The sequence below is a fragment of the Somniosus microcephalus genome, chromosome 30 (assembly GCF_052327205.1).
Source record: "Somniosus microcephalus isolate GS21.2 chromosome 30, FLI_Smic_1.0, whole genome shotgun sequence".
Lineage (NCBI taxonomy): Eukaryota > Metazoa > Chordata > Chondrichthyes > Squaliformes > Somniosidae > Somniosus > Somniosus microcephalus.
Window position 1 is genome coordinate 28255898 of NC_141016.1, and position 20844 is coordinate 28276741.

A 20844-nucleotide genomic window follows, 5' to 3' on the forward strand; every position below is an offset into this window, starting at 1 on the left:
GGGTGGAGGATTGGCTCTCTAACAGAAAGCAGAGAGTTGGGATAAATGGTTCGTTCTCAGATTGGCAACCAGTAACTAGTGGTGTTCCGCAGGGGTCAGTGCTGGGTCCCCAACTCTTTACAATCTATATTAACGATTTGGAGGAGGGGACCAAGTGTAACATATCAAAGTTTGCAGATGATACAAAGATGGGACGGAAAGAGTGAGTGAGGAGGACATAAAAAACCTGCAAAGGGACATAGACAGGCTAAGTAAGTGGGCAGAGATTTGGCAGATGGAATACAATACTGGAAAGTGTGAGGTTATGCACTTTGGCAGGAAAAATCATAGAGCAAGTTATTATCTTAATGGCAAGAAACTGGAAAGTACTGTAGTACAAAGGGATCTGGGGGTCCTGGTGCACGAAACTCAAAAAGTTAGTATGCAGGTGCAGCAAGTGATCAAGAAGGCCAATGGAATGTTGGCTTTTATTGCTAGGGGGATGGAATATAAAAACAGGGAGGTATTGCTGCAGTTGTGCAAGGTATTGGTGAGACCGCACCTGGAATACTGCATACAGTTTTGGTGTCCATACTTAAGAAAAGACATACTTGCTCTCGAGTCAGTACAAAGAAGGTTGACTCGGTTAATCCCGGGGATGAGGGGGTGGTCATATGAGGAGAGGTTGAGTAGATTGGGACTCTACTCATTGGAGTTCAGAAGAATGAGAGGCGATCTTATTGAAACATATAAGATTGTGAAGGGGCTTGATCGGGTGGATGCGGTGAGGATGTTCCCAATGATGGGTGAAACTAGAACTAGGGGGCATAATCTTAAAATAAGGGGCTGCTCTTTCAAAACTGAGATGAGGAGAAACTTCTTCACTCAGAGGGTGGTAGGTTTGTGGAATTTGCTGCCCCAGAAAGCTGTGGAAGCTACATCATTAAATAAATTTAAAACAGAAATAGATAGTTTCCTAGAAGTAAAGGGAATTAAGGGTTACGGGGAGCGGGCAGGAAATTGGACATGAATCTAGGTTCGGAATGGTCATGGCCCTGTGGGTAGTGGAGTGGGCCCAGGGGCCGTGTAGCCTGGTTCTGCTCCTACTGTGTTCTAATTCTGTGTTAGATTTCAGGAGATGGTTTTATTCCTGTTCCTGGCTGGGGTGGAGATCGCCTTTACAGAAGGTAAGTACTGTAGAAAATATAGGGACAGAGTGATCTCCTGGAAGAATTTCGATCGCCTAGATGGGTCAGAGAGGAATTTCCCAGATTTTTTTCTCCCAAATTGGCCATTGGCTCTTTATTTGGTTTTTCGCCTCTCCCGGGAGATCACATGGGTTCGGGTGGATGCAGAGTGATAGAAGATTTGAGGTTAGGATCAGATCAGCCATGATCTTATTGAATGGTGGAGCAGGCTCGAGGGGCCGATTGGCCTACTCCTGCTCCTATTTCTTATGTTCTTATGTTCTTATGACAGGGAGGCAGTCAATGCCCACTGGAACGAGCACTTCGAAGATCTCCTTAACCGAGACTCTGCCTTTGACGTGAGTGTCCTCAACTCCATCCCACAGCATGCTACCCGCCACCATCTCAGCACAACCCCAGCCCGGCATGAGGTTGAAAAGGCCATCCAACAACTGAAGAACAAGAAGGCCTCAGGAGCAGATGGAATCCCTGCCAAGGCACTAAAGCATGGCGGAGAAGCACCGCTGGCGTGAATTCATGAACTCATTTCTCTTATCTGGAAGGAGGAGAGCATGCCAGGGGATCTCAGAGACGCCGTAATTGTGACCATCTTCAAGAAAGTTGACAAGTCCAATTGCGGTAATTACAGAGGAGTTTCCCTGCTGTCTGCCACAGGGAAAGTCATGGCAAGAATCCTCCTCAATCACCTTCTCCCAGTGGCTGAAGAGCTCCTCCCAGAGTCGCAATGCGGATTCCGCCCACTAAGGGGCACAATGGACATGATCTTCATCACGCGCCAATTACAAGAGAAATGCAGGGAACAGCACCAACTGCTGTACATGGCCTTCATTGACCTCACAAAGGCCTTTGACACTGTCAACCGTGAGGGATTATGGAGTGTCCTCCTCAAATTTGATTGCCCTCAAAAGTTTGTCAACATCCTCCGCCTGCTTCACGACGACATGCAAGCCGTGATCCTGACCAATGGTTCCACCACAGATCCAATTCATGTACGGCCCGGGGTCAAGCAAGGCTGTGTCATCGCACCAACACTTTTCTCGATCTTCCTTGCGGCAATGCTCCATCTCACCTTCAGTAAGCTCCCTGCTGGAGTGGAGCTAATTTACAGAACAAACGGGAAACTGTTTAGTCGCCTCCAATCCAGATCCAAGGTCGTCCCATCCTCTGTCATCGAATTACAGTATGCAGACGACGCTTGCGTCTGCGCACACTCTGAGGTCGAACTCCAAACCATCGTCAACACCTTCAGTGGAGCGTACGAGAGCATGGGCCTTACACTAAACATCCGTAAGACAAAGGTCCTCTACCAACCTGCCCCTGCCACACAGTACTGCTCCCTGATTATAAAAATCCACGACAAGGCCTTGGACAACGTGGACCACTTTCCATACCTCGGGAGCCTACTGTCAACAAGGGCAGACGTCGATGACGAAGTCCAACACCGCCTTCAGTGTGCCAGTGCAGCCTTCGGTCGCCTGTGGAAGAGAGTGTTTGAAGACCAGGACCTCAAACCCGGCACCAAGCTCATGGTCTACAGAGCAGTAGTAATACCCGCCCTCCTGTATGCCTCAGAGACATGGACCATGTACAGCAGGCATCTCAAAGCACTGGAGAGGCACCACCAACGCTGCCTCCGCAAGATCCTGCAAATCCATTGGCAGGATAGGCGCACCAACGTCCGTATTCTCGCTCAGGCCAACATCCCCAGCATCGAAGCTTTGACCACGCTCGATCAGCTCTGATGGACGGGTCACATTGTCCGCATGCCCGATACGAGACTCCCAAAACAAGCGCTGTACTCAGAGCTCCGGCACGGCAAGAGAGCCCCAGGTGGGCAGAGGAAATGCTTCAAGGACACCCTCAAAGCCTCCTTGAAATGGTGCAACATCACCACCGACACCTGGGAATCCCTGGCCCAAGACCGCACAAAGTGGAGGAGAAGCATCCGGGAAGGCACCGAATACCTTGAGTCTCTTCGCCGGAAGCCAAGCGCAAGGAGTGCACATCAACCCAAGCACCCCACCCACCCGCCCCTTCAACCACCGTCTGCCCCACCTGTGACAGAGACTGTAGGTCCCGCATTGGACTCATCAGTCACCTGAGAACTCATTTTTAATGTGGAAGCAAGTCATCCTCGGTTCCAAGGGACTGCCTAAGAAGAAGAGTCTCTAACCCTAGCTGGTTAACAGTGGAGGAAGTAGGAGGCACCCTCAATGTGTAGGAGGGAAGAAGCAAGAAGTGTTGGGAGACAGAGTGAGAAACACTGAGTGAGGACTGGCCTGCGTGCAGGAGCGGTGTGTGCTGTGGGGATACATTTGTGATGGGTCGTGTCTGGATGAAGATTGGTGCCCCCAGAAGGTGCTGGAATGGGTTCCAGATGGGAAAAGACCATTTGGAAAGCTACGGCGGAGAAGGTGGGACTATTTATAGGTCGACTTGAAGAGAAGAGTGACAGAAGGCAGACAGCTTTGGGTGATGGCAAGGCTTTGCACTGTCACTGGTCAGCTGGTTCTGATGACTGACTGAACTCTGATTACAATAAGCACTAATGGTTCCTGACTTGGCTGTAAATGCGAATCTGAACCAATCCTCTAGGACACAGTCTCAGGCCATTCTAGCATGTTGAACAGCACCGGCATTTTAACAAAGTATTTTATACGTAATTGAAATACCCATCTCAATGGAATAATGGCTAGCACAGTCATGAAAGTGAATACAGGGCGGTGTCTGGTACCTGTTAATTGTAATAAAACTGTGCAAAGTAAATGACACACTTAGATGGCACACCACTGTTAAAATTGTTGAGTCTGACATATAAAACTGTCGGCCGTGGCCTCAGTGGGCAGCACTCTCGTATCTGAGTCAGAACTGGTGGTGGGTTGAAGCCCCACTCCAGAGACTTGAGCACAAAATCCAGGCTGACCATCCCAGTGCAGTACCGAGGGAGTGCTGCACTGTCGGAGGTGCCGTCTTTCAGATGAGGCGTTAAACCGAGGCCCCGTCTGCTCTCTCAGGTGGGCGTAAAAGATTCCACGGCACTATTCAAAGAAGAGCTGGGCCGTTTTCCTTAGTATCCTGGCCAATATGTATCCTTCGACCAACACCAAAAATAGATTATCTGGTCGTTTATTTCATTGTTGCTTGTGGGACCTTGCTGTGCGCAGATTTGCCGCTGCATTTCCTCCATTACAACAGGTGACGACACTTCAAAAGTACTTCATTGGCTGTAAAGCATCTTGGGATGTTCTGAGGTCGTGAAAGATGCTATAGAAATGCAAGTCCTTTATTTTGTTATTGAGAAAACGTGCATTTCTTACTTGATTATCTTCATTCATCTTCTCCAACTGCTCCCACCGCCAGGGATAGCCCCATGCTATCCAGCTCAAAATGCTCTGTCCAGTTGGTACAGGTAAAGCTGCAAAACTGCGACTGCCCCTTTGCCTTAGATGGGGGAGAAACCATCCTATAAATGTTTACCTGTTCTTCGGACCAAGGGTAAGAATGGTCATCCTTTGGACTTGCACACCAGCTGTTGAATGGTTGAGGAGAGTTTGGAATGGGGGGGTGGGGGGGAGGCGCAGCAATCCTCGGTAAGGGCGAATTGGTTTCAGTTGCCGACGGGGGTGGGATTTGGGAGTTCACGCTCATGTGTGAATGGATTGTGCCAGCAACGCTTCCGCCAGAACCAGTCTGCCAAGGTTCAAGATGCTGAAAGTACAAGCCGAACATTTAGCTTAGCAAACACAAGTTAATGGCCTTGGTCTTCTCTCCCTCATTTTGTTTGTTTCCTCCTGACTTCTACATTTGTGATTTTTACCCATCACTGTGACAGTAATGGCTCTCCAACAGGGGAGATAGTTGGTGCCAGATAAGTGCTGTGTGTTTTAATTACATTTTTCACGGAATTCTCTCTGTCTCTGCAGCTGCATTTCTGGGAGACATTGCACTGGATGAAGAAGACCTGAAATTATTCAAGATCGACTGGATTGTAGATTTAAACAACCATAAAATCCAAAGGTTCGGGCACTCCTCAGGTATGTTCATTTCCATTCCTGTTTGAACTGTTGGGGGCCTTGGGGTGTTCAGTGTTCGATGTAAATACACTTGTCACATCAATACCCAAACTACGGCTGGGAATGGTCTGCTCCAATTTAGAAGTGGCCCTGGAGGAGAGTCAGACCTTTTCCTGTCTGATCAAGTGGACATAAACTCAGTCCAAGACATGTGATCTCAGTGAGAGAAGCTGCCCGTGCAGCAGGTCTTGCCTCGCAAGCATGAGTGCAGCTGTGCACGTTGCTGGATCACTGGAGCCTGTGATTAGATGTGTCACAGGGTAAACTTCCATTCCAGCCCCTCACCCCGGTTTCATAACATAAGAACATAAGAAATAGGAGCAGGAGTAGGCCATACGGCCCCTCGGGCCTGCTCCGCCATTCAATAGGATCATGGCTGATCCGAACCTAGACTCACGTCCACTTCCCTGCCCGCTCCCCGTAACCCCTAATTCCCTTATCTGCTAGGAAACTGTCTATTTCCGTTTTAAATTTATTTACTGTTGCAGCTTCCACAGCTCTCTGGGGTAGCAAATTCCATAGATTTACTACCCTCTGAGTGAAGAAGTTTCTCCTCATCTCAGTTTTGAAAGGGCAGCCCCTTATTCTAAGATTATGCCCCCTAGTTCTAGTCTCACCCATCAGTGGAAACATCCTCACTGAATCCACCCAATCAAGCCCCCTCACAATCTTATATGTTTCGATAAGATCGCCTCTCATTCTTCTGGACTCCAATGAGTAGAGGCCCAATCTACTCAACCTTTCCTCATAAGTCAACCCCCTCATCTCCGGAATCAACCGAGTGAACCTTCTCTGAACTGCCTCGAGAGCAAGTATATCTTTTCTTAAATATGGAAACCAAAACTGCACGCAGTATTCCAGGTGTGGCCTCACCAATACCCTGTATAACTGCAGCAAGACTTCCCTGCTTTTATACTCCATCCCCCTTGCAATAAAAGCCAAGATTCCATTGGCCTTCCTGATCACCTGCTGCACCTGCATACTAACTTTTTGTGTTTCATGCACCAGGACCCCCAGATCCCTTTGTACTGTAGCACTTTGCAGTTTTTCTCCATTTAGATAATAACTTGCTCTTTGATTTTTTCTGCCAAAGTGCATAACCTCACACTTTCCAGTATTATATTTCATCTGCCAAGTATTCCAGTATTATATTTCCTCAGTCCATCAGGAGCAGAAACCCTGGTCGATTTTTCACATCCTTACCTGAAGTTTGCTGAAGCTTTTTACAGAGCTGCTAACTCACATACACACAAAGAGGTTTTCGGCACGTCGGGACAGGAGGAGTCCATTCAGCCCCTCCCCCCGAGCATGTTCCACCATTCAGTTAGATCAAGGCTGATCTGCATCTCAACTCCATCCACCCACCTTGGTTCCTTATCTCTCAATACCCTTACCTGACAAAAATCTATCGCTCGCAGTCTTGAAAGCTCCAATTGTCACCCAGCATCCACAACCTTTTTGGGGGAGAGTTTCTATAGCCGTGGCTCAGTGGGGAGCACCCTCGCCTCTAGGTCAGTTCAAGTCCCACTCCAGGGACTTGAGCACGTAATCTAGGCTGGTACTCCCGTACAACAACAACTTGTATTTATATCGTGCCTTTAACGTATTTAAACGTCCCAAGGCGCTTCACAGGAGCTTTATCAAACTAAATTTTACACTGAGCCACATCAGGTGATATTAGGGCAGATGAGGTAGTTTTTAAGGAGTGTCTTCAAGGAGGAAAGAGAGGTAGAGAGGCAAAGTGGTTTAGGGAGGGAATTCCAGAGCTTAGGGCCTTGGCATCTGACAGCACGGCCACCAATGGTGGAGTGATTAAAATCGGGGATGCTCAAGAGGCCAGATTTGGAGGAGCGCAGATACCTCGGAGGGTTGTAGAGCTGGAGGAGATTAGAGATAGGGAGGGGTGAGGCAATGGAGGGATTTGAAAACAGGGATGAGAATTTTGAAATCGAGGCGTTGCTTAACCGGGAGCCAATGTAGGTCAGCAAGCACAGGGGTGATGGGTGAATGGGACTTGGTGCGAGTTAGGACCCGGGGCAGTGAGCACAGGGGTGATGGGTGAACGGGACTTGGTGCGAGTTAGGACACGGGGCAGTGAGCACAGGGGGTGATGGGTGAACGGGACTTGGTGCGAGTTAGGACACGGGGCAGTGAGCACAGGGGTGATGGGTGAACGGGACTTGGTGCGAGTTAGGACACGGGGCAGTGAGCACAGTGGGTGATGGGTGAACGGGACTGGGTGTGAGTTAGGACACGGGGCAGTGAGCACAGTGGGTGATGGGTGAACGGGACTGGGTGTGAGTTAGGACACGGGGCAGTGAGCACAGGGGGTGATGGGTGAACGGGACTTGGTGTGAGTTAGGACATGGGGCAGTGAGCACAGGGGGTGATGGGTGAACGGGACTGGGTGTGAGTTAGGACACGGGGCAGTGAGCACAGGGGGTGATGGGTGAACGGGACTGGGTGTGAGTTAGGACATGGGGCAGTGAGCACAGGGGGTGATGGGTGAACGGGACTGGGTGCGAGTTAGGACACGGGGGCAGTGAGCACAGTGGGTGATGGGTGAACGGGACTGGGTGCGAGTTAGGACACGGGGGCAGTGAGCACAGTGGGTGATGGGTGAACGGGACTGGGTGTGAGTTAGGACACGGGGCAGTGAGCACAGGGGGTGATGGGTGAACGGGGCTCGGTGCGAGTTAGGACACGGGGCAGCTGAGTTTTGGATGAGCTCAAGTTTATGAAGGATAGAACGTGGGAGACCAGCCAGGGTTGCGTTGGAATAGTCAAGTCTAGAGGTAACAAAAGCCAGGGAGAGGGATGGAGTTGGTGGATAGGGAACGGAGTTTGTGGCGGGGACCGAAAACAATTTTGGTGTTCCCAATATTTAGTTGGAGGAAAACATAGAAACATAGAAACATAGAAGATAGGAGCAGGAGTAGGCCATTCGGCCCCTCGAGCCTGCTCCGCCATTCAATGCGATCATGGCTGATCATCCAATTTCAGTACCCGGTCCCTGCTTTCTCCCCATACCCCTTGATCCCTTTAGCCTTAAGAAATATATCTGCTCGTTCAGTACTGGATGTCTGGCAAGCAGTCTGACAATTTAGAGACAGTGGAGGGGTTGAGAGACGTGGTGGTGAGGTAGAGCTGGGTGTCGTCAGCGTACATGTGGAACCTGATGCTGTGTTTCTGGATGATGTCGCTGAGGGGCAGCATGTAGATGAAAAATAGGTGGGGGCCAAGGATAGATCGTTGGGGGATACCAGAGGAAACAGTGCTGGAGTGGGAAGAGGAGCCGTTGCCGGTGAATGGAGTCTCACCCAACTGGACGATGGAGGAGAGGCGTTGGGGGAGGATGATGTGATCAGCCATGTCAAAGGCTGCAGACAGGTCGAGAAGGACGAGGAGGGATAGCTTACCTTTGTCACAGTCACATAGGATGTCATTTGTGACTTTGGTAAGAGCCGTTTCGGTACTGTGACAGGGCGGAAACTATATTGGAGGGATTCAAACATGGAGTTCCAGGAAAGATGGGCACGGATTTTGGAGGCGACAACACGTTCAAGGACTTTGGAGAGGAAAGGGAGGTTGGAGATGGGGCGGTAGTTTGCAGTAAAAAGAAAAACTTGCATTTATATAGCGCCTTTCACAACCTCAGGACATCCCAAAGCACTTTACAGCCAAGGAACTCCTTCTGAAGTGTAGTCACTGTTGGAATGCAGGAAACATGGCAGCCAATTTCTGTACAGCAAGCTCCCACAAACAGCAATGAGATTTTCTGAAAAACAGCACCTCCAACAGTGCAGCACTCCCTCAGTACTGCACTGGAGTGTCAGCCTAAATTTTACACTCTAGTCTCTGGAGTGGGACTTGAACTTACAACCTTCTGACTCAGAGGCAAGAGTGCTGCCCACTGAGCCACGACTGATGGACCAAATGACTCCATTCTGCCTGAACTGTTGCCCAACTATTCCTGTTGCCCAGTGTGCAGTCTGTAGTAAGTCCAATGGATGGGCGTTACCTTCTACAGATCATACTTTGTGTTAGAAGTTTCAGTTAATTTAGATTCAGTTGCAAAATTATCTGATGGACAAGTATTACAGATTAGTAACCTTCATAAAAAGTCAGTCTACTGGGATCTTGAGCTAACGGCAATGCTTTAGGCAAGCAGATGCCAAAGTTGGTGCAGCTGCAGTTAAATTGAGCAGTGACGCCAGTTCTCCAGCTACTTCTCTATTTTTGACTCCAACTTCGTTGTTTCGCAGCGTACGGCGCTGCTGTGAATGCAGGTACAAACCCGAGCACATGGCCTGTGATTAACACGTCCGTCCTAATGCTCTTGTCACTTGTGTGATTCACACAGAAGGGGCGGGGGGGGGTCGGTGCGGTGGTTGGCGATATATCACAGAAAGAACATAAGAATATAAGAAATAGGAGCAGGATAGGCCATTTGGTCCCTCGAGCCTGCTCCGCCATTCACTAAGATCATGACTGATCTGATCTTGGCCTCAACTCCACTTCCCTGCCCGCTCCCCATAACCCTCGACTCCCCTGTAGCTCAAATATCTGTCAATCTCCGCCTTGAATATATTCACTGACTCCGCCTCCACAGCTCTCTGGGGAAGAGAATTCCAAAGATTCACGACCCTCCGAGTGAAGAAATTCCTCCTTATTTTCCGTCTTAAATGGGCGACCCCTTATTCTGAAACTATGCCGAGTTCTAGATACCCCCACTAGGGGAAACATCCTCTCTGCATCTACCTTGTCAAGCCCCCTCAGAATCTTATATGTTTCAATAAGATCACCTCTCATTCTTCTAAACTCCAATGAGTATAGGCCCAACCTGCTCAACCTTTCTTCATAAGACAACCCCTTCATCTCGGGAATCAACCTCGTGAACCTTCTCTGAACTGCCTCCAATGCAAGTATATCCCTCCTTAAATAAGGAGACCAAAACTGTACGCAGTACTCCAGGTGTGGTCTCACTAACGCCCTGTACAGTTGTAGCAGGACTTCCCTACTTTTACACTCTATCCCCATTGGTAGAGCAGAGTGAACTCTCCAATTGTCCTTGATTTTGGAATTGAAAATGAGCTTGACACCTGAGTTAGTTTCGATGTCCCCTGAGTCACCCCTTTAACTTTTCACTGTGCTGCATCTATGGCAGCCCCGACTGCAGCGCTGGAGAGTAAAGGAGGTGGCACTGTTGTCTTTGGAAGCACCAAAAACCACTGAAAGAAGTGGGGGGGGCGGGGTGATTGTCACCTGCTGACACCCCCCTCCCTCCCCCATTCACACTGAATAATGGAAGGTAGGCAGAGGAAAATATTTACAAAGACCCACTTGCCGCACAAGGCTTGTCTGACTCAATTTTCGAGAAATGGGTGGCCACTACTCCCACCCAAAATTGGAGGGGAGCCTCAGTCAAATGTGCTTTTTAGGACCCTGAATCGATTATCAGTTAACAATGTGTGTGCTGGGAACACGCTGCCCATCAGCCGAACCAGCGGTTCTTAAAAGGGACCTCCACAGAACGCTCCAAAAAAGCCTGCGGGATGAATGCTGCCCCTGGCCCCACAGAAACCTTTCGACCTGCTGCTGGTCCTCCCATGTTCCGCCGCCACCCCGGGATTGCCTCGCACAAAAGGTGGGAATTAACAAACAGCCAAGAATCTACAAGGAGTACGTCCTTCTAATTGACCCAGCGACGCAGCCTAAAAGCAACTAGCCTCTAATTCACCTTGGGATGTGCTAATGTACAGCAATTAGACCTTGTGGCCATAAAAGCATACACCAAGTCACACACAGCTTCACCTTAACAGCAGACTAGTGCATAATGCATTGCATGGTGTAATGCTGCAGTCATTCTACAACAGTGCATCCTCTGCTTTAACCATGAGCAATGACATGGGAGACCTACCAGTACTATATTCAACCTACTCGAAGCAGAGTGCTTGGCTGTGCTGGCGATGGCGAAAGACTTGGCCTTGCTGTTTGGCTCTGAGCCTCGTTGCTCTTTCAAATAATAAACAACTGCACAGGAAACAGCTGGAAGCTTGAATATAAATGAGAACAAAGTCAAGAGTATATGGAGTCTTGGGATGTGAGCCGCAGCATCAATTGACGAGCCCGGTTTTAATATAATTTTCCTGGGATATTAACTACAACATTTTGGACACCAGTACACACTTGGCAAGTGAAGCCTCAAGGTGAGTACAAGAGTTCATGCGCTGAGCAATGAAAAGTGATTTCTTCTCAGCCTATTATACCATGAGCTCAGAGAATCATGACGGTTACAATGGTTGAGACATTAATTTAGAACTGCATATTTCAAAGCCACTGCCATACATGTCCCTAGAATCGTGCAGCACAGAAGAACATAAGAAATAGGAGCAGGAGTCGGCCATTCGGCCCCTTGAGCCTGCTCCGCCATTCAATAAGATCATGGCTGATCTGATCTTGGCCTCCACTCCACTTTCCTGCCCGATCCCCACAACCCTTGAAGGAGACCATTCGGCCCATCGTGCCTGTGCCAGCTCTTTGAAAGAGCTTTCCAATTAGCTCCACTCCCCCCTGCTCTTTCCCCAGAGCCCTGCAATTTTTTTTCCTTTTCAAATATATATCCACTTCCCTTTTGAAAGTTATTATTGAATCTGCTTCCACCACCCTTTCAGACAGCGCATTCCAGATCATCATAACTCACGGCATGAAAACAATTCTCCTCATTTCCACTCTGATTCTTTTGCCAATTATAGTAAATTTGTGTCCTCTGGTTACCGACCCTTCTGCCAGTGAAAACAGTTTCTCCCTATTTACTCTATCAAAACTCTAAATAATATTGAACATCTCTATTAAATCTTCTCTTAACCTTCTCTGCTCTCAGGAGAACAACCCCAGCTTCTCCAGTCTCTCCACATAACTGAAGTCCCTCATCCCCAGTACCATACTGGTAAACCTCCTCTGCAAGGCCTTAACATCCTTTCAGTGTAGCTAAATGGCCAACAGCGGGCAGCATGGAATTTCCGGCTGAAATTCTTGCCACTGCAGGTCTGTGGATGATGCTGTAAATTTAAAAAAAAAATGATTTCAGAAGATCACTGCTCGCTGAAGAATGAGTTCTCTGGCTTGGAAACAAAGTTTAGCCCCAAGGCTGCAGATGTAATGGTAATTGAATAACATGAAGGAATGTTAAGTGACCAGATAATAAGAAGCTGCATATTGATTGATGGCCACAATTGTGTTTGCACATGGAAACAGCAGAGTGAATGGGTTGACTCGGAATGGACTGAGACCAGAAGTAGTGAAACAGCCCTATCTTTCTGAGTGTGTGACTATTACAGCAAGACGAGCATCCTCAGTCTGGAGGCTGGCCTATACAGTAGTTTATCAAGGAGGTACAGTAGCATAGTGGTTATGTTACTGTACGAGTAATCCAGAGGCCTGGACTAGTGAGCCAGAGCCATGGCAGCTGTGGAATTTTAATTCAGTTAATTAAACAAATCTGTGACCATGAGACTGCCGGATTGTCATAAAAACCCATCTGGTTCATTAATGTCCTTTAAGGAAGGAAATCTGCTGTCCTTACCCAGTCTGGCCTATTATGTGACTCCAGTCCCACAGCAATGTGGTTGACTCTGAAATGGCCTCCAAACCGCTGTGAAAAACTGCAGCAGTTTACGAAGGTGGCCCACCACCAGCTTCCCGAGGGCAATTACGGATGAGCAATAAATGCCGGCCTTTCTAACCCACATCCCATGAATGAATAAAAGAAAAAGGTCCATTAAAAATTGCTCCATCAAATAAATGGCTTTCTCGATTTTTATACATGGGAATCATTGAAAATAAAAGCAAGGAAGTGAAGTTGAATCTGTACAGGTTAGACCCCCAGTTGGAGTATTGTGCACGGTTTTGGGAACCCCATTATGTGAAGGCTATTGGAGCCACAGAAAGGGGAAAATGAAGATTCACTCGGGGGAAGTTTTTAGAGCATGGAATGTTTCACCACAAGTGGCAATTGCAGAGCCTGTAACATCATACATTCATGGGGAGCAGGGGCCTGCCAGTGTGCACGCATGTGTGTGCGTATATGGATGTGTGAATGTGTATGGGTGTGCATGCGCATATGTGTGTGTGTGTTAGTGTTGAAGCAACATAATAGGCATAAAAGTTGCAATATTATTGGTGTTCCTTTGAAGTGTTCGATGGCTTTCTTATTCAAGGCAGTTGTAAGCTGACACAACTGTTGTGTCAACCATGTTAGACCACCCTTTGTTGCAGGTTCTTTACTGACACGTCACGTGCTGAAGGGAAGTGAATTGCAGTGCTGTCTGGGTGACTCTCTTGGTCTCGGAGGAGGGGAGTTATTGGCTTTCCCTCTGGGAGTACATGGAGGTGTGATTATGTCAAAGTTTTTCCAATCGTTTGTGAAGCAACAGGCTGGAGACTTTTTTACGCTAAACTTGTGAAAATGAGGATCTGAATCCAATGGCCATGGAGCAAAAACTTGAGCTGCAGCAGAGTGGCCGCTGTCTTTACGTTACGCACTGACATTTGTTTTGCACACAGTCTTAGCCAGGAGGGCTGAGCCGTGTGCTGTTGTGTGGGAGGGGAAGTCAGGATGTAAAGTCCCTTGATTTTTTATCAGTGGAGATGTCATTGCTTCCTCTTTGTGCAGTGAAAAGAAAGAGCGAACTTGCATTTCTATAGCGCCTTTCACCTCAAGATATCCCAAAGCGCTTTACAGCCAATGAAGTACTTTTGAAGTTTAGTCACTGTTGCAATGCAGGTAATTTGTGCACAACAAGGTCCCACAAACAGCAATGAGATAAATGGCCAGATAATTTTTTTTTCACTGATGTTGGTTGAGGGACAAATATTGGCCAGGACACCGGGGAGAACTCTCCTGCTCTTCAAATAACGCCCTGGGATATCTTGCATCCACCTGAGAGGGTAGACAGGGCCTCGGTTTAACGTCACTTCTGAAAGACAGTGCCGCACTCCCTTACTGACGCGTCAGCCTAGGTGATGTGCTCCAGTCTCTGGAGTGGGAATTGAAGCCACAACCTTCTGACAGAGGTGAGAGTGTTGCCACTGGGCCAAGGTGAATGAAAAACATACAGTGGAAAGTATGGAAGGAGAAAAGGACAGAAACCCAACAAGCCTTGCTTTCCAAAGAGAAATCAAGCCAAACCCCAGAATCTCTAGTTACCTTTAAAACCTACATTACTCATCCTTAACCTGCTCCCTTCCCTCATGCCGTTTCCAATGCCATGCGGTGCACATACTTGTCCTTTTATTTCTTAAAGGAAAGCTGCAGCTGTCCGTAGGATCGCTGCAGTGCTCATTAGCGACGGAATGCTCAGTAACATCCCTCACAAACTCACACCAACCTAATCTGCACAGTGTGACCTTTATCTCACGGTAAATGTGGCGCCTGACTAAACATCCCTGAGGATATTTAAGCAAAGGTTAGGTTTCTAAAGCCAGCCTCAGCTAAAAGTTTTCCCAGTTTGGAAGTGAGTTTTTCAAGGAATGTGTCAGCAATAAACAACAGTCGTCACATTGCCTTGGGTAATCTGTTTACAAATGTTACACAACTCGAAGAGTCCAAAATAGAAGTGTGGGAGAATGACTTTCATTTCCACTGCTCTCCTCTTTGCACTACACAATGCCACAGGCACTGGCTGCCTTTCAATACCCCAACCAAGCCCAACTAAGTGGCCATTCTTCTTCTGCAGCCTTGACGTGAAGTGTTGGCAGGCTATTCAACCATGTGATACGTCACAGCCAAAGCCAGAACCTGTCCCCACCTGACAGCCACAGTGTGGCTTTTCCAGCAGGGATCATAAGAACATAAGCAATAGGAGCAGGAATAGGCCACTTGGCCCCTGGAGCCTGCTCCGCCATTCAACAAGATCATGGCTGATCTTGGGCTCAAAGCCACTTCCCCGCCCGCTCCCCATAACCCTTCACTCCCTTATCTTGCAAAAATCTGTCTATCTCCACCTGGAGATCGCAGGAGAAGAAGCAGAAATGGGGACCCTGGTCGATATTTCCCTTTTTTTTGGCTGCGGGAAGCTGAGTGCGGTTGTAGCAGCTCTGCTACCATCCTGCTCAGTGCGTTTGATATCACACTCGGGAGTTCACGTACCAACTGGGTCTTTGGGAGAGGCCTGGTAAAATATTTCATCATTCATGCCGTTTTATACTTTATTGTTGTTGACCCTCTCTTGACCCATGCATCATTTTCTAGCTAAGTGATGGGCAGTATTTTGGCAGAGCACAGAGATTTTGTTAAGTGTATATTGATAGTGCCACATGTACAAGTGTGAGGAGACTCCTGTCCAGTTAAAGTTGTGGACTCGCTGGAGAGAATCTGGTTAGATTTTAATAATAAGGAAAAAGTGTACCTCAGTCTCCAGTGAGACTGGGCTGGTAAGGATGGGGTAGGAGATGCACGTGTCTGCTGTGACTGGGCTGGTAAGGATGGGGTAGGAGATGCACGTTTCTGCTGTGACTGGGCTGCTAAGGATGGGGTAGGAGATGCACGTGTCTGCTGTGACTGGGCTGGTAAGGATGGGGTAGGAGATGCACGTGTCTGCTGTGACTGGGCTGGTAAGGATGGGGTAGGAGATGCACGTGTCTGCTGTGACTGGGCTGGTAAGGATGGGGTAGGAGATGCACGTGTCTGCTGTGACTGGGCTGGTAAGGATGGGGTAGGAGATGCACGTGTCTGCTGTAACTGGGCTGGTAAGGATGGGGTAGGAGATGCACGTGTCTACTGTGACTGGGCTGCTAAGGATGGGGTAGGAGATGCACGTGTCTGCTGTGACTGGGCTGGTAAGGATGGGGTAGGAGATGCACATGTCTGCTGTGACTGGGCTGGTAAGGATGGGGTAGGAGATGCACGTGTCTGCTGTGACTGGGCTGGTAAGGATGGGGTAGGAGATGCACGTGTCTGCTGTGACTGGGCTGGTAAGGATGGGGTAGGAGATGCACGTGTCTGCTGTGACTGGGCTGGTAAGGATGGGGTAGGAGATGCACGTGTCTGCTGTGACTGGGCTGGTAATGATGGGGTAGGAGATGCACGTGTCTGCTGTGACTGGGCTGGTAAGGTTGGGGTAGGAGATGCACGTGTCTGCTGTGACTGGGCTGGTAATGATGGGGTAGGAGATGCACGTGTCTGCTGTGACTGGGCTGGTAAGGATGGGGTAGGAGATGCATGTGTCTGCTGTGACTGGGCTGGTAAGGATGGGGTAGGAGATGCACGTGTCTGCTGTGACTGGGCTGGTAAGGATGGGGTAGGAGATGCACGTGTCTGCTGTGACTGGGCTGGTAAGGATGGGGTAGGAGATGCACGTGTCTGCTGTGACTGGGCTGGTAATGATGGGGTAGGAGATGCACGTGTCTGCTGTGACTGGGCTGGTAAGGTTGGGGTAGGAGATGCACGTGTCTGCTGTGACTGGGCTGGTAATGATGGGGTAGGAGATGCACGTGTCTGCTGTGACTGGGCTGGTAAGGATGGGGTAGGAGATGCATGTGTCTGCTGTGACTGGGCTAGTAAGGATGGGGTAGGAGATGCACGTGTCTACTGCGACTGGGCTGGTAAGGATGGGGTAGGAGATGCACGTGTCTGCTGTGACTGGGCTGGTAAGGATGGGGTAGGAGATGCACGTGTCTGCTGTGACTGGGCTGGTAAGGATGGGGTAGGAGATGCACGTGTCTGCTGTGACTGGGCTGGTAAGGATGGGGTAGGAGATGCACGTGTCTGCTGTGACTGGGCTGGTAAGGATGGGGTAGGAGATGCACGTGTCTGCTGTGACTGGGCTGGTAAGGATGGGGTAGGAGATGCACGTGTCTGCTGTGACTGGGCTGGTAAGGATGGGGTAGGAGGTGCACGTGTCTGCTGTGACTGGGCTGGTAAGGATGGGGTAGGAGATGCACGTGTCTGCTGTGACTGGGCTGGTAAGGATGGGGTAGGAGATGCACGTGTCTGCTGTGACTGGGCTGGTAAGGTTGGGGTAGGAGATGCACGTGTCTGCTGTGACTGGGCTGGTAAGGTTGGGGTAGGAGATGCACGTGTCTGCTGTGACTGGGCTGGTAAGGTTGGGGTAGGAGATGCACGTGTCTGCTGTGACTGGGCTGGTAAGGATGGGGTAGGAGATGCACGTGTCTGCTGTGACTGGGCTGGTAAGGTTGGGGTAGGAGATGCACGTGTCTGCTGTGACTGGGCTGGTAAGGTTGGGGTAGGAGATGCACGTGTCTGCTGTGACTGGGCTGGTAAGGTTGGGGTAGGAGATGCACGTGTCTGCTGTGACTGGGCTGGTAAGGTTGGGGTAGGAGACAAACACAGAAACCCATCACCATTCTTAACAGTATCCAAAGCAAATTACTGAGAAAGCCACAAAGGTGGGTTTCTGTGACTTCAATGGGAATAAAAACAGGGAGAGATGTAAAACGGGCTGCCAATTCGCTATCACCTGTTTTACACTATCGCACAAATTCAAAATGTGTTTTATCCTCACTTAGAATGGAGGAGAGAAATACATTGGGGGAAAAATTCATTTGTTTTGCGCCTCCTTTTAGCGCTAATGGGGCGCAAAGCAACTAGCGCCCGGGCGAGGCGATGGTTGCGCCGCTCGTGAAAATGACCAGACATTTTGTGGCGGCGCTAAACACTACCGCCTCGATCTCCTGCGCCCACAGATTGTGACGTCAGTCGAGCGTGCAACGCCCCGGTAGCGCCCTGGACCGGATATTGAGTGGCGCCCCCTGCCTTTCCACCTGTCGCTAGCAACGACAGGTTGAGGGGAGCGTTTTGCAGTTGGGAAGGGACTGGGGGAGCGCTATTTAAAGGCGACCGCTTCCTGCCTTTTTTTGTCGGCGACATTTTTGCACCACGCATTCTGAGAGAGAGAGAGAGAGACTTCTGGAGATATTCAATGCTGTGTGAAGGTACTTAGCAGGACTTTGCAAGTTCATTTTGATTTGATCTTCCTTGCATCGATTTAGAAGAGACTATGGGGGTTGCACCCTGAGCTCTTTCCCTGGGCCTCTCCATTGTTCTTTCCAGCAGATTTGATGTACAGGTCTCTCCAGGCCGAGATTCAAGGCTGCAATGAGCAGGGTGTGGATGGAGAGCAAGGTGGACCCTCCCCTTTAAGAACTGGCCGGCGCCATTGTGTCTGTGTTCCATTGCTGACTGACATCACATGAGCTTCACCAGTGCTCTGAGGTAGCGCCTCGCTCCTCGGCGTTAGCGCCTTGAGAGGTGTGTAGTGCCTGATTTAGCGCTCCAATCATCTCCAGGGGCGATAGAAGCCAAGTTTGCAGTCGGAGGTGATAATTAGCGTCAGGCGCTAAACATTGTGCCCGGCTGATAATTGCGCCCCAAATGGGGCGATACCGAATTTCTCCCCCATTGAGTGCTCAGCACAGAAACGGGCCATTTGACCCTACTGGTCTATGTTTATGCTCCACATGAGCCTCCTCCAACTCTACTGCATCTCACCCTATCAGCATATCCTTCCATTCCTTTCTACCTCATGTGCTTACCTAGCTTCCCCTTAAATGCATCCATGCTATTTCCCTCAACTATCCTTTGTGGTAGCGCGTTGCACATTCTTACCTTTCTTTGGGTAAAGAAGTTTCTCCTGAATTCCCTATTGGATTTATTAGTGACTATCATATATTTATGGCCTCTAGTTTTGGACTTCCCCACAAGCAGAAACATCTCTATGTTTACCCTTTCAACCCCTTTCATTACCTTAAAGACCTCGATCAGGTCACCCACTCAGTCTTCTTTCTAGAGAAAGGAGCCCCAGCCTGTTCAGCCTTTCCTAATAAATATATTCTCTCAGTTCTGGTATCATCCTTGTGAATCTTTTTTGTACCTTCTCCATTGCCTCTACATCCTTTTTGTAATATGGAGACTAGAACTGTGCACAGCACTTCAAGTGTGGTCTAACCAAGGTTTGATACAACTTTAACATAACCTCTCTGCTTTTCATTTCTATCCCTCTAGAAATGGACCCCAGTGCTTGGTTTGCTTTCATTAATGGTCATTGTTAACCTGCGTCGCTACTTTTAATGATTTGTGTATCTTTAGCCTTAGGTCCCTTTGCTCCTTATTCAGACTCTTATTATCCAAACAGTATGTGGCCTCCTTATACTTCCTACCAAAATACATCACCTCGCACTTATCTATATTGAAATTCTTTTGCCAATTACACACCCATTCTACAGAAACATATGATACAGAAACAAATCCCACAAATGTCTAACAAGTGCTGTAGAAAGAGCATCAGTAGGCAGGTCCTGTGGATCTAAGATGAAAACAGAAAATGCTGGAAATACTCAGCAGGTCAGGCCGCATCTGTGGAGAGAGAAACAGAGTTAACGTTTCAGGCCGATGACCTTTCGTCAGAACTGGAAAAAGTTAGAGATGTAACAGATTTTAAGCAGGTACAGGAGCAGGGAAAGAAAGAACAAAGGGGAAGGTCTGTGATTGGGTGGAAGGCAGAAGAGATTAAATGACAAAAGGTATGATTGTACAATGCAAAAAGAGATGGTAATAGGACAGGTAAAGAAACAAAAGATGGGTCCAGTTGAGGTGTAAATGGGTATAGCAGAATCATCAACAGCTGTCATGTGAAAAAATAGGGGCAGAGGTTATGGTCTGAAATTGTTGAACTCGATGTTGAGTCCAGAAGACTGTAAAGTGCCTAATAGAAAGATGAGGTGCTGTTCCTCGAGCTTACGTTGAGCTTCGTTGGAACAGTGTAAGAGGCCGAGGACAGAGAGGTCAGAGTGGGAGTGGAGCAGAGAATTAAAGTGACAGGCGACCGGAAGCTCGGGGTCATGCTTGCGGACTGAATGGAGGTGTTCCGCAAAGCGGTCACCCAATCCGCGTTTGGTCTCCCCAATGTAGAGGAGACCGCATCGTGACACTTGTGGGATTTGTGGATCTAAGGTTGTCGACGAGCAATAGTAGGAAGCTGGAACTCTGGAGTGTAAGTATTGCTGCTGAATTAAGCTAATGTTAACACACACATACCCCTGTGGTATAACGTTAGGTTATAGCTGGGCGGCAGTCAGACAGTTTACATCACTCAGTTATAGATTTCTAAAAATGTTGTAAGCTGTGAATGATTTATTGTGTCATACAACAGGCTGTAGTATTATGGAGTCATTTTCATGGTCCAAGACAGGGGGATTTAACTGGATGTTATGATTTTCAACAGTATACATGTGAGCTCGTGAATTTTTGTGTAATTCACGACATAACAAGGAACCTTGGACCGCTGCAGATTCCAAGGCTGTGAGTCAAGTCTCCCATCCCTAATTCATGCATCAATTCAGACATTGAGGGACACATAGCCAGCTCCTCAATAGCTCAGCTGGTAAGTGCACTGTTGAATGTGTAGCTGAGCTGTGTTTAATAGTGTAACTTGAGGTCAGCAAAGGATCAGTTGGTGTCGGTGAGGGGAGTTTGCAGATTGGCAGGTGCCTGTAAAATCAAGGCAACAGGTAGAATGAACTGAATGCCATCTTATATCTTTCGACATTTTGAAATCAGAATGTTA

General features: G+C 48.6%; 1 protein-coding gene across 1 annotated transcript in view; it reads left to right on the forward strand.

The window, feature by feature from the left end:
* The window catches only part of bmp1a (bone morphogenetic protein 1a), a 282531-nt gene that overhangs the window by 64032 nt on the left and 197655 nt on the right, over positions 1-20844 (forward strand). The window contains exon 2 of the mRNA XM_085971287.1: positions 5111-5221. Coding sequence (XP_085827413.1) covers positions 5111-5221 — 111 coding nt within the window. The remainder of the gene's footprint in view (positions 1-5110; positions 5222-20844) is intronic.